This window comes from Oncorhynchus tshawytscha, linkage group LG29, assembly GCF_018296145.1.
Source record: "Oncorhynchus tshawytscha isolate Ot180627B linkage group LG29, Otsh_v2.0, whole genome shotgun sequence".
In the NCBI taxonomy this organism is placed as follows: Eukaryota; Metazoa; Chordata; class Actinopteri; order Salmoniformes; family Salmonidae; genus Oncorhynchus; species Oncorhynchus tshawytscha.
In genome coordinates, this window is record NC_056457.1 from 12,356,735 (window position 1) to 12,371,071 (window position 14,337).

Here is a 14,337-nt window from a genome sequence, read left to right on the forward strand (position 1 = left end):
AGTACACACTGACATAATGATCCTATGTAAGGTGGAATACACTGAAATAATGAATCCATTTAAGGTGGTATACACTGAAATAATGAACCCATTTAAGGTGGTATTCACTGAAATAATGAACCCTTTTAAGGTAGTATACACTGAAATAATGAACCCATTTAAGGTAGTATACACTGAAATAATGAATCCATTTAAGGTAGTATAAACTGAAATAATGAATCCATTTAAGGTAGTATACACTGAAATAATGAACCTATTTAAGGTGGTATACACTAAAATAATGAAGCCATTTAAGGTGGTATATGGCAGAATGACAGTTCACCATGGTGACGTGGAGGGGAGAGGAATGTTGGAGTGACAATAGTTTGATTTAAATATTAGCTGCTTGACCTCTCCGAGACATAAGTGAGTAGGGCTGGAGTTCACTGAGAGGGAAAGAGAGAGGGAGGGGGAGGGAGGGAGGGAGGGAGGGAGAAAAAGAAAGAAAGACACCCACCCAAATGGGGGAAAGGGGAAGAAGCCAAAGAGAGACACAGGAACGTGGTGTAATAATATCTTTGGGAATAATTACCAAAATATTTTGTCTCCAGAAAGAGTTCATAGACGGTGTTAGCTGCATGGGCTTGTGGGAGTTTGACTTCACTTCCAAATGTTCAAACGTTATTGCTACAAGCACATTGTGTATGTCAAGTCTATGGAGCAAATACATAAATAAACTAGACCAAGAATTAGAAACCTCTCCTGGTCTACCATAAGATATTATTCCCGGGCCTCAACTCTGTGTTCGCTGGATCAGTATTCAGTACATACAGGCCCACACTCCTCTCAGCAGCATAACCCTGTCCTTTGCTCTAGTTGCTCCCAGCACAGTTTACAGTCCCCACTTTCTTCCTCAAATCCAATCCATGCGAGAAGATGAACCCCGAGTCTGAAATCCCTTTATGTTAATATTGCGCTTTGCAAGAGCAGACCCTATTAATCCAGCTTTAACAGCATAAGTGCCATTATTCCCTTAATAAGATCAGGGGCTGTGCAGTATAGGATTAAATACTTATATCATAACTGACACTATAATTTCCAGCGGAGGAGAGCATGAGCCTCTGCTCTCTTGCTGGTTTGTCAGTTCTGTGTTAAGTCTCGTGGAATTTGCTCCTCCCGAGCGCTGAGGCACCAGTCGGGCTGCATGGCTGGGCCCTTACACAGGTAATGGACGTGGGAGAGTGAGAGGGGGTCTCTCGTTCTCTCTCTCCGACTCGGGGTAGCGCTCTTTAATCTAGCCCTCTCCTCTGCACTCAATTGGCTTTTGGAGGGCTGCAATTCTCCATCGCCTCCAGTTCATAGCGGGGCCTTACAGTGCTAGGCTGGTAAATGCTACAGAACCTTTGGCGTTGGCATCGCGGCACTCTGTCAGGGCCCTCAGTGAGACGTTAAAAAAGAGAGAGCAACAGGGGGCACCGAATCAACCAGGAACCAGGGCTGGACCAGAGGAGATTTCCCAGCAGCCTCCAATGAAGTGGATCTGTTGCTCAGTCAAGATAAGGCCAAACTCAGTGGACTCTCTGGATCAGGATGGAGGAATAGGGTGGATTTGAGGCATTTAGGAAGACAGAATTGTATGTGACTGAATCAAACAGGTTTTGCAATAGTTCTGTAGCGCATTCGGCTAGAGCCAGTGTAAAACTTTAGATGAACCAGTGTAAAACTTTAGATGAACCAGTGTAAAACTTTAGATGAACCAGTGTAAAACTTTAGATGAACCAGTGTAAAACTTTAGATGAACCAGTGTAAAACTTTAGATGAACCAGTGTAAAACTTTAGATGAGCCAGTGTAAAACTTTAGATGAACCAGTGTAAAACTTTAGATGAGCCAGTGTAAAACTTTAGATGAACCAGTGTAAAACTTTAGATGAGCCAGTGTAAAACTTTAGATGAGCCAGTGTAAAACTTTAGATGAGCCAGTGATGAGCCAGTGTAAAACTTTAGATGAGCCAGTGTAAAACTTTAAATGAGCCAGTGTAAAACTTTAGATGAGCCAGTGTAAAACTTTAGATGAACCAGTGTAAAACTTTAGATGAGCCAGTGTAAAACTTTAGATGAGCCAGTGTAAAACTTTAGATGAGCCAGTGTAAAACTTTAGATGAGCCAGTGTAAAACTTTAGATGAGCCAGTGTAAAACTTTAGATGAACCAGTGTAAAACTTTAGATGAGCCAGTGTAAAACTTTAGATGAGCCAGTGTAAAACTTTAGATGAACCAGTGTAAAACATTCAATAAGCCAGTGTAAAACTTTAGATGAGCCAGTGTAAAACTTTAGATGAGCCAGTGTAAGACTTTAGATGAGCCAGTGTAAAACTTTAGACAAGCCAGTGTAAAACTTTAGACGAGCCAGTGTAAAACTAAAGATCATACAAAACATGAACCTAAGCATGTTAAAATGTAATAATTGATCATAATCATACTCAGGTACAGATGATAGGAATAATCTCATTTTATTTACAATGAAGCTCAACATTCATCATTTCTTGGACACTATTCAAGTGTGTAGGAGTTAGTGTTACATGAAGAGCGCCCAGAGTATGCTCTCTTCAGGGACTACTCAGAACTGGTCTGTACAGTAGCACTCACCAGGTTAGGGACCATGTGACCCCATGAAGGCCAGGGTCAGTGGTCAGGTCAAAGGTACATTCTTTCCAAAGCAGCACAGCCCTTGAACTCTCTTCACTTTCATCCCCACTAACCCAGCACACCAGGGATAGCTTCTCAGGGGGACTCTCCTTTCCGTCTTTCCATCTCTCCGCTTAGTTTCTCTCCTTCACCTGGAGAGAGAAGTAGAGAGAGAAAGAGATTACTCTGGCAGAGAGGGGGTGTGGAGAAGGGGGGAGGGGGGGGTGATACCATGAGGCCGCTTAATGGGCAGTTTGGAATGCAGGCGGAAAGACCCGGTTGCCTTCTCCATGGGAATCCATTTATTTAAAAAAAGGAACAGACGAGGCTGACTTTAAGATCCGACTTGGGAATCGCTCCCCCTGAATGTGGCTGTGATGCAGGGGGTTCGTTTAGTTGGTGAGAGCACCAGAGATGAGTCCTATTGGCTTGAGCTGTCCTCTGCTTGAGTCCTATTGGCTTGAGCTGTCTTCTGCTTGAGTCCTATTGGCTTGAGCTGTCTTCTGCTTGAGTCCTATTGGCTTGAGCTGTCTTCTGCTTGAGTCCTATTGGCTTGAGCTGTCCTCTGCTTGAGTCCTATTGGCTTGAGCTGTCTTCTGCTTGAGTCCTATTGGCTTGAGCTGTCCTCTGCTTGAGTCCTATTGGCTTGAGCTGTCTTCTGCTTGAGTCCTATTGGCTTGAGCTGTCCTCTGCTTGAGTCCTATTGGCTTGAGCTGTCTTCTGCTTGAGTCCTATTGGCTTGAGCTGTCCTCTGCTTGAGTCCTATTGGCTTGAGCTGTCTTCTGCTTGAGTCCTATTGACTTGAGCTGTCTTCTGCTTGAGTCCTATTGGCTTTAGCTTGTCTTCTGCTTGAGAACTCACACGTTCAGCTGGCTTATATGGAGACCAAACCAGCGTGGATTTGCAGGGAAGACCCACTGTGCATACTTGGTTGGTTGCATGTGTACAAAACAAATCCCCTGCCCCTCATAGGAGTATGCTAAATTATCTAATTTGTGTGTGTGTGTGTGTGTGTGTGTGTGTATTGACTCTGAGAGGTAAAGAAATTCCCCTTGACGGCAGCATCCGTAATTCCTCTGTTCTAATTCTGCTGACTGTGAAACTACTAACCCTCCACCACCAAAGGCATTCAGAACAGGTTGAGAAGACTTCAGCAGACTTTAGGCTCTGTACAGTAGCTTTAAATGTACAGGGATCAATTATGATGTATGTACCCTCAATAAGTTAGGACCTTACCCTCTCTCTCCCCCCTGTCCCCTTACAGAGGATGAGAGCTCGGGCACGCCGTACCACCACCACCACCACCACCACCACCACCGTGAGAGGCGCAATGCCATCAGCACCCAGGCCCCCACACCCGGGCCCCCTGGCAGCAAGCTGGGCGAAGAGCCCTCCACCTCCACAGAAGAGCGCCCACCGTTGGTAAAGAAAGAGTTGCACAGCTCGCTGCCCCACCTGGTCGACCACGGCCTCCCGTACCGTGGCACGCTGTTCGCCATGGACCCTCGCAACGGATACCTGGACTCCCACTATGGTGAGTACAGACAACGGACCTCAGTTTACAGAGGAGGGGTTGGATAGGATGTTCCATTTGATTGTTAGAGAATGTCTGTGATGCCAAAAGTAATGGGTACTTGCTTCAGGGTTTTTTGGTCATCAGACAACTTGAATTGTCTCAGTGAGTTACTGAATAGATTGATGGATAATTACATTTAAAAAAAACTGGGGGTGAGATCAATTATAAGTCAAAAAATGAACCGTGTTTGTGTGTATTTGTGAGCAATATACTGTAATTTGAGTGAGGCGGCAGGCTCAAAGACAACATGCCTGTAGACCCCCCAACACCCTCTGAACAGTGGCACCAATGTTCTGTAGAATAATAGGTAGAAGGCAAGGCTGCTAGTCGCTTGATTAGGCCTGACAGATCAGCTGCTCTCTCTCTCTCTCTCTCTCTCTCTCTCTCTCTCTCTCTCTCTCTCCCCCTCTCCCTCTCTCCCCCCCTCTCCCCCTCTCTGGGAAGTTAGTATGTGGAGCATTCAGCACAGCTCCTTAATTCCCTCATTAGGGGCCTGTCTGAGCCCAGTACTCCACTTCCACTCATCAACACACACATCAAAACCCCAACTCTACACTACACTGCATTGCGCAGTCAAACCACACTCACTACCCCCCCTCCTCCTCCCCCTCCTCCTCCCCCTTCTCTCTGACTAGGACGGAGAGACTGTGGGTGAGAGAAAGGGAGAAGAGAGAGAGACACAGTATATATAAAGGGAGGAGTGAGCGAGGTACATGAGGTTTGAGGTTATGATAGAAAAATCATAGGAAATAAAATATGAAAGAGAGAGAGAGCGAGAGAGAGAGAGAGAGAGAGAGAGAGAGAGAGAGAGCGGGAGAAGGAATAAGAGAAAGGTGCAGTAATAGAATGAAAGAGAGACAGATGAGTGGAGAGCTGGGGGCTGTTTAGGAGGATCATTTCACCGCCACCATAGCCTGAATGGACGTGGCCTCCAGGATTTGATCGGACAGTTTGTTTACTTTCGATACATTGCCTGCGAATTGGGCCTGACAGAGGGGTTTTAATCTGCAGGCCGTAATGAAAAGGTCTCTCTGTCCCTGGCTCTGGCTCCATTTCTTTACTGTAACTCTATTTATTTAGTTAGTTCATAAGCCGGCGTCTCCTTTGTGCACTGGTGCTTCCATCCACCACAGAGCTACAGTGCTAATCTGAAAGGTTACTTAAAGTCAGGCCCTGGGTCTGTTCATTGGTGTAGTGGACAGGATCCTCGCAAGCAGAACATTACTGTCGATTACAGCCCGGTCTTAGCTCAGCAGGACTGCCACTTTTGATTGCGAGTGTGTGTGTGTGTGTGTGTGTGTGTGTGTGTGTGTGTGTGTGTGTGTGTGTGTGTGTGTGTGTGTGTGTGTGTGTGTGTGTGTGTGTGAGCACTGGGGTTGAGCACTTGGGGTAGGGGGTTTAAGCCCACTGAAGCCAAGGGGAACTAGGGGCGAGGGCTTGGGGGGATGGGTGGGTGGTGGTGGTTGGGGGTCACAGTGAGGGGTGGCAGCGCCTCAGGGTCATGCGTAAAAGTCAGAGTCTGAAATGGAGAGTTCAGAAGCAGCAGGAAAAGTCAAAGGGGTCGTAGAGCCTCAAAGGGCTCCATTCTTTCCACTTGGGGGCCTCCTGGGCCGCAGGACAGCAATCAGACCAGGCAGAGGGCAGAGTGGATAGAGAGATGACTGGTGCTATAGGCCCCCCCTGTTCTGTGTTCTGTTTTCTCTCTCTCTCTCTCTCTCTCTCTCGCTATCACTCTCTTTCTTGTAATCAGATATTGATAAAAGTATCAATTCCATCTCAATGTTTTAGCATAGGCAATTATTTGACCGAATTGAGATGACTAAGTTCTAGTGAAGTTCAGTAGAAAAGTACAACTGGAGTACATGCTGAAATGTGAAGACAGTCGTTTTTTCCTCGGAGGGTGAAGTGTAAAGTAAATGGATGTCCTTGGGACGTGCCCTGACCCTGACTCAGTTCAGAAAGAATTACGACCAGAGGTCAGAGAAGAGAGCAAGCCGGGGGCTGTGTAAAATGGCTTCCTCTGGTACCAGGTGTGGGGAACACGAGGTGTCCCTGAAGGCGCCTGCCGGTCAGCCCGGTCCCATTCTCTCTGATTGGACCCAGGCAAGACCCAGGACCAGGCTCCAGAGCCTCCACCTCAGCCCCTCATGGTGCCTTCAGTCTGGGGGTCAGGAAAGGGCGAGGGCCCTAGCCCCTTTGAACACGGAGCCCACCACCACCACCACTAGCCCCAGAGGTGTGAAGTACATTGACCCTGTGCTTGGTTGAACCCCTCCCAAACCTACTTCCACGGTCCACTCCCCCAACACCCCCTCTACCCTGGGGTCTCTGACTGACTGTCACCTCCCTAAATGTATCCCAGGTGTATGTTGCGACTGTGAGGGTGATGGAGAGGGGAGCATGTGTCTTTGTGCTGTGCTTGCAGAGCGCGGGGCGCCGCACGGCCTGGCCACGGCCGGCAGCCAGGTAAATGTGATTACTCTTCCCTCCGTTGTACTGTCAGTGCTTAATGTGGCTAAACGCGCCAACACCTGCAAGCCTCAAGCGCACCTGGACTGCCGGGTCGTCATGGTCATAACTGTGGCGGTGATACGAGTTGTGGTGGCTGTTGAGAAGAAGAGGAGGGCGGATATTGGGGGTCGGAGGAGGGGGAGTGGAGTTTGTGTTCTTTTTAGAGGTCGCTGCTTCTCTTCGCAAATCTTTCCTTTTCAAGCAGCCCCTTCAGTGCTCTCTCCCACTCCCCTGTCTGAGGCCTATAAGTCTCTGATGTTTGTGTTTACTCTCATCTTTACACCCACTTGCCCACATAAAGGAGGAGGCATTAAGGAAAAATAGGCCCTATTGTGTGCATTAGCTAAATCGCGGTGATGCCTAGCTTCTTAGCCGCTTTTCTTGGGCAAACACAGGATAAGAGTCCATATCCTGCTTACCACAACACTAATACGTGGGGCTTTCGCCCGGATAAGGAGGAGGAAGGATTGGGGAGGAGGATTAATAAGAAAGAGAGAGAGACTTGTTTAAAAAAATGAAGGAAAAAAAAAGATTTCTGTATTGTGAGAACGTGTGTATTGTGAGGACGTTAGCGCGGCGGGCTGCGGCGCTAGCGACATCTGTTTACACCGTGGGCTGATTAGCGGGTCAGTGGTCCTCAGCAACAGTGGAACACTTGCTGGAGATCCGTCCGTCGTCTCCGCTCTCTCTCTCTCCTCCGGGATCCCTCTTCTTCCTTCAAGTGTTTTGTCTTTTTCTTAAACACTCGTTCGCCCCTTCCTCCTCGGGCCAGTCAAAACAGTTCCCGTTACGGGATCGCGAAAGCGCATCCTCTTCAATGGGCGGCTTTCTTATGTTTCTTACCAATCCAAACAGTATTGAAACATCAGAAGATGTTTTGTCAAAGGAAGGCGACTGGGGAGGGAAGGAAAAGCACTAAGCTGTTGAAACAATCCTTAAGCATGTTGGTTGGTTCCTTGACAACCAAGGCTGTTTGGTGGTTGCGTGTGTGTCTGTGATGACACAGTATACTAGGTCATTGTGTGGACCGAGACAGACTCTTATAGCTGAAGTAGAAGAGGGAACATATCAGCGTAATAGTCTGCTGTCTGGAATCAAGATCCATGGCCAAGCACCTCCAGCTGGTAATCCTCACACCAAAGCCTTGTCCCTGTCTCACCTCTGAGACCTCTTAGACCAGGGCTTCTAATAGCAAGGTGGAAGTACAGTAGAGTTCTATGGCTGGTCTAGTGCGTAGTCTGGATCCCGACCGGCTGTATCTCTGTAATCCTGCTCTTTGTAGCCAAAGCCCTGGCAGAAGTGACCATTACCTTGGATTGTGAAGAACCAGAGCACTGGGAGAGGGGAAGGAGAGCCCAGCCAGCACTCAACCAGACCCAGGGTTTATGCAGTGAGGGTGGGTGGTGGTCTGGTGGTCTGGTGATCTCCAGCACCAGACAGGGGTTAGGTTAACCTCCATGGCTGCTTTGCAGAGGATATTTCAGGTCTACAGGTCCGTAGCACGGCGAGGCGAGACGAAGACTCAGCCCATGTCAGTCTGTCTGCCTCAATATTCAACCACAGCAGCTGACCACTGAAGTGAAGGAGCTGGCTGTCACAAAACCCCAACGTGATCTGCACCACAATGGACCAGGCTCTGTACAGTTAATGATTGCATTACTGCACTCTCTGATTCAGAGTCGCACATATAGGCCATACAGGAACTATAGGAAAGCTTTCCTGGCACAGAAAAAAAGTCATGGAAAAAAATGGAAAAAGTCATTTATAATAATTTTTTCTCTGACAACCCATTCAAAGAGGCCAACTTTCTGGGTTCCACATCACGAGTGTTGGCGACACAGGTTCAAGCTCTCCTCCCCACAGACATTAGACTACAGAGGAGCACGGGGGGCGGCAGGGAAGTGTGGGGAGACACGTGCCCGTTTCAAGGGTGATCGAGGGCAAGTCTTTGTGATTGTTTCAATATTGGCTTCTGGAGCGGCGGGCGGTCCTGGTGAAACCCCCTAGTGGGGCACAGGGGGGCAAGAAGGGGGTGGGGGGGAACCGGGGGGAGCCCGGGGGCGCCCTGCAGGCGATGGAAAGGAGTCTCTTCAATCCACCACCTTTCATCAAGAAAGAGAACCATGGCCGGGCAGCTCTTGAATTAGCCCCGCAGTCCAACACACCGGGGATAATCGTCCGTGATCCTCTTTTATACAGCTTATTAGAGAAATCTCACAGTGTAAGATAGGTAGATAGATAGGCCATATTCTCGCATGTACCGCTTGTAGGCCGTTTGATGAATGAAGGGGTTAGGCAAAGTTTGAAGTAGTTAAGGAACGCCACGTTCGCTCTGAGTGAAGGTCAGACTTTCTTGTGGTTTCTCTTAGTATCTCAGAGCCCAAGAACGTGCGTAAAATTGCATTTTTTAACAATGCCAAGATTAATTTGGAGTGGCTGGAAAATAAATTACAAATATTTAAGAAATGAATATTCAGCATTTCCTGATATCATTCTTGCAACATCTGTCTGTGTTTTGGACCCCGGCGTCGAATGAGGAATGGCTAATCGGTCGGTAGACACACAGAGGCATCACATGTCCAAAACAATAGGCGTGCTTTGAAGTAGCGAAGGCTTAAAAACGAAGACTTGTTATTCGGACTGTCCGTAAGGATACGCCACCACCAACACCAGCACTAACACCACCAGAAACAACAATCACCCCTTCAACCACAGAGACCATAAAGACGTGAGCGCATGTATGGACAACATAGAGGCTTATGGGTCTTTCTCTTCCTCCTCCTGCTGACGTCTTGTGCCTTCCTTTTCTCTCCCTCCTGAAGTGGCAGCAGTGGGGATAATCACTCGGTGTGGAGTGGGAGAGTCACACTCAATTCGCGACCGCCTATATGTTTGTTCACTCTATGCAAATCTCACCGCCGGTCTTGTAGAGCAGCGATTCGTGTCCCTTTTCTCATAGCGTTAGCTACAAGATTAGCACCTTTATCCCTTCAACCAACCCCCCCACCCCCTGATGCTTCCCTCCCTCCCTCGCTTTCATCTCTCCATCTCTCCTGAGGACGGACTGCACCTATTGTTCTACAGGAGGAGAGGGCTGAGGCATGCTGGGTAATTAACATGTTTCCTCTCAGCTCTGTTACCTCTGTTGAGGCTGGAGCAAATAAGTAGACGACAGTACATCCTCTTGTCTGTACCACAGGGGAGAGACTTACAGAAGAGCGAGACGAGAGAGAGGAGGAGGACAGGAGAGAGGAAGAAAGAGAGAGAGAGAGAGTCAGTAAGAGAGATGGAAGTGCAAAAACGGGGGTGAGAAGAAGTGCCAGTGAGAAGAGAGTGAGAGTGGAGAAGGAGAGAGGAGTGTGGGGGGGGGTGTAACAAAGCAGAAAATGAAGAGAGACATAAAAGAATGGGAGCTCGAGGAGGTCAGGCCCATCATAGGCTTAGTGTTGCCTTCAAAGATGGCTGGGACAGGTGGCAGCTCCAGACAATCTCGCTCTGCAGAGCAGCATCCTCTCAGGAGGAGATAAGGGATTCCTCCGTCCAGCCCTCCCCCTCTCTTTCCTCATCTCTCTCCCCCCCCTCTCCTCAGCTCGACTCCCCCAGCCGGGGCGGCTTTGATGTGACTCAGTGTGAGCAGGCTGAGCGGTGCGGCTGGGGCCTGTTGGGCCGCTGGGAGCCAGACTCTCTGCCTCTCTGGCCCGGTTCAATCAGCGGGGCTCTCCGGTGCCCGCCACGTTCAGGTCTCATTAAATCACTCCGGCAGGGTTAATCCTCTTTAAGGTTTTACACGGTGCCCCGTTTGTCTGTCAGCCACAGCCACCGAGGCCATAGGGACCCCCAGAGGCGCCACCTGCGTGACAAAAGAAAAAAAAAAAAAAAAACACTGTGACACCAAGTTCTACTCCTCTCTCCTCTCTTCTACCCCGTCCTCGCTCCCCTGTGTACAGTACTGTATGTTCTGCTCTCCTTTTCTTTTCTCTCAGTGCTATCACTCCTTCCCTGCCCCATGTGTGCTCTGTCTCCTCTCTCTCGCCCTCCGTTCCCTTGATAGTACCTAGCTCTGGTTGTAAGTCTTTTAGGATTATTTTGGGGGGAATTTGTTGACAGGGGTGGAGTAAATGGATTACAAGTTATCCTTGTTTCTGGGAGGAGGGAGACGGGAGAGATCAGGCCCTGCTTTGCGTAAGAGACAAAGAGAGAAGGGGGAGAGAGAGAGAGAGAGGAAGAGGGCGAAGAGAGGAAGAGGAAAATATGAGCGACAGAGAAGGTAAGAGAGACAGAGATGTCGGCCTATGGGGAGAGAGACAGAGAAAGACCGAAGTGTGCGTGTGAGAGGGAGAAATGAAGAGAGTCAGAGAGTTACAGAGGGAGTGTTGCTGTGCGGCGAGGGAGAGCGAGGGCTGTAATTGGCCGGAGGTGACGACCCCTGTCTGCTCCTGAGACCCGACAGTCATTTGTCTGATTGCTGTGCCACTGGGGTTGCGACCTAAATGGTACTCTATCTACTAAATAGGGCCCTACTTATGACCAGAGCCCTGGTCAAAAGTAGTAAACTAAATAGGGAATATGGTGCCATTTGGGACACGGCCCTGGGTTTCTCTCTGCTCTACACTGCGTGGTGTGACCAAAAAAGGTGCTGTCCCCATAGGAGAAATAAATAAAAACATGAAATAAAGGATTTTCCTATGGGGACAGCCGAAGAACCCTCTTGGAGCCCTTTTTTCTAAGAGAGTAGACACTCATAATTGAAAATATGTAGACTGTGTCTGCAACATGCAGGTGCACTACATTAACGAGATGCACTAAATCAAATTCCTATCAGCTTTTGTTTATTTTTTTATGGGCCTAAAGTATTACATTCTTGAATCCTGAATCCTAAATATCACGTGTAATAAATGAAGAATTCTGTCCGAGCGAACAACAAATCAACGCATTTACAGAACTAATGAGAGGAATAGATAAAAGTATAGTTTAGTTACTCGTTTATTTTATTTGCCACTTATGCTATTTCCTACGCTGTCTGTTCTTTCATAACACATGTGGATATCAACTTGAATGCCCCCGGACCACAGTGACCAGTCACGCTGACCAATGCCTTGTTGAATCCCAACCCTGCTCACTAGCTAGCCTCACTCTGCGTGGGTTAGAATTGAGGTGCCTCTTTCCCCTGCCGTACCAGGTCTGTGTGTTATTAGCCTCACAGTCACTGACTCTCACAGAGTCAGGCAGGGTTACTCTTATACACGCTGTCATGCTGGGTCAGCCCCAATATGACCTGCCGTGGGGCCCACGGTGGAGCTGCACTGTGGAGATATGGGGGGCTATAGGCAGGAGCCAGAACAGGATCCGGTTTCCTTCCGGAACCTATTTGGCCGGATTCGGTACCTCTTGTGGCATTAAATATAAATGTCACTTTTTGCAATGTAAAAATTTGAATAAACACAATCAAAACACAACCCCCCTGCAAACTCTCATCTCTCCAGCATTGCACTTCATCATTTATTTCCTTATAGAGCCATGCAAACGCTTCTGGAGGAGCTGCAGCATGTCTGATAAATGTAAATAAATTTGCCAAAGTTCGAGTTTTTATTTAAAAAAAAATATATTTAACCTTTATTTAACTAGGCAAGTCAGTTAACAAGTTCTTATTTACAATGACTGCCTATCCCGACCAAACCCAAACCCGGGCGACGCTGGGCAAATTGTGTGCCAACCCTATGGGACTCCCAATCACGGCTGGTTGTGATACAGCTTGGAAACTAACCAGGGTCTGTAGTGACGCCTCTAGCACTGTGCCTTGGTCCGCTGCGCCACTCGGGAGTTACTGCTGTCTGTTCAGAAAGAAATGAAATCATTCAGAATAGCCTACGACACCATGAGAAAGAGGAGAAATAGCTTCTGTTAAAAATAGCCTAGCTGTAGTGTGTAAACCAATAACAAGGCATGGCCTGCAGTCGGGAACGCACAGCAAATATGTCAGTGAACAAACAGCATGCAGACAAAACGGGCCTTTCGCCATATTTCAAATAGTTTACAATCGCGGGAAAACACAGGTTGGAAAGCAAATGTCTCCTGCTGAAAAGAGATGACTCTAATAATCTTTCAGCGGTAGGCTACCAAAATATTTGATCAAATTCCAAATATTGTTTTACAAAGTAAAACGAGAGAGAGAGAGAGAGAGAGAGAGAGAGAGAAGCACATAGCTCTCTCTCTCTCTCTCTCTCTCTCTCTCTCTCTCTCTCTCTCTCTCTCTCTCTCTCTCTCTCTCTCTCTCTCTCTCTCTCTCTCTCTCTCTCTCTCTCTCTCTCTCGCGCTCTCTCTCTCTCTCTCTCTCTCTCTCTCTCTCTCTCTCTCTCTCTCTCTCTCTCTCGCTCTCTCTCTCTCTCTCTCATATGCCATCACCAGAGAGCAAGCTGCTGATCATTGGGTGAGTCAGTGAGACTGAAAAGCATTTTTAGTCCTCCTCATATTGTAGAATAAAATATGTATCCTCACACCTAGGCCTGGGGTATTGATTATGGTCATTGTAGTTAATTACCATGTTTTCTGCGCTAAGCTAGTTGGAATATTGGCCTGTTGGAAACTACAACTCATTACTACATTGCACAGTATGGGCTTGATCTGATTTATCTACAGAGAAACTGCACAATGTGCGCATTGAGCTCACAGAAAAAAACACAACCGAAATGGAATTCAAATAATTGAACCAATGTTGGTCAATAAGTTATTTACAAAATATTGGTTAATCTCTCTACACTAATAGACAAAAAATGACATCTTGTCTTATCTTATTTCAAGTGTTTGCTGATATCCACATGGATATTACCATACACACACAATAACACATTCAAGTTGAAATCACAAGTAAAATTCATGACATTAAGGACACTCAAAGAGTTTTGTTGATTAATTTGCAGAGGTAGGCTGTGGGTGACTTTATTTTAATCATATACTGTATGGTGCTATATACTGTATACACCATGCATTAGCCATGCTTAAAATACATGTTTAGTGAATGGTCTGGCACAAAATGTTCCTCTTTAGTTATTCACTGGGGTTAAATACTTAAACATGGGCCTTAAAAACAACACAGATCTGAAAATAGGATAGTCTCGAACCACCATAAACCACATGGGAATAAAACACCAATATGCGTATAGCATGGGCCTGTTGAGTTAACCTGAGGTTTAAGTCATTTCCTTTCCACCGCGAGATGTATCATTGTTTGGACTGGCTGCTCGGGGGACCAGGCACTAAGCAGAGAGAGAGAGCGCGGGAGAGAGATGGGAGAGATGGAGATGGGAGTGAGAGAGAGAGAGGCAGAGAGGGAGAGAGAGACAGGAGTTTAGTGCATTATAAATCTCTACCCGGCTGGGAAGGGGGAGAAGGAGGAGGGTGGGGAAGGAAAGGGAGGAAAAGGGAGAGGAGGAGAAAGAGGAGGGCGAACCGACGCAATGCGCTTTGTTCTGCCCCCCACCCCGCGGTTTAGGCCAATCTGTAGGAATTCACCAAATGCAGTAGATAGATTGGCTCTCTGCAGAGGACCCCACAAAATAGCCTCAACTTCTACTCTGCTGCTCTGTGCTG

At 47.5% G+C, this 14,337-nt stretch overlaps 1 protein-coding gene across 3 annotated transcripts in view; it reads left to right on the forward strand.

Moving 5' to 3' along the window:
• LOC112227917 (transcriptional activator GLI3-like) overlaps positions 1-14,337 on the forward strand; it is a 144,122-nt gene that overhangs the window by 50,284 nt on the left and 79,501 nt on the right. For all 3 annotated transcript variants that reach the window (XM_024392919.2, XM_024392921.2, XM_024392920.2), the window contains exon 3: positions 3,928-4,197. In XM_024392919.2, coding sequence (XP_024248687.1) covers positions 3,928-4,197 — 270 coding nt within the window. The remainder of the gene's footprint in view (positions 1-3,927; positions 4,198-14,337) is intronic.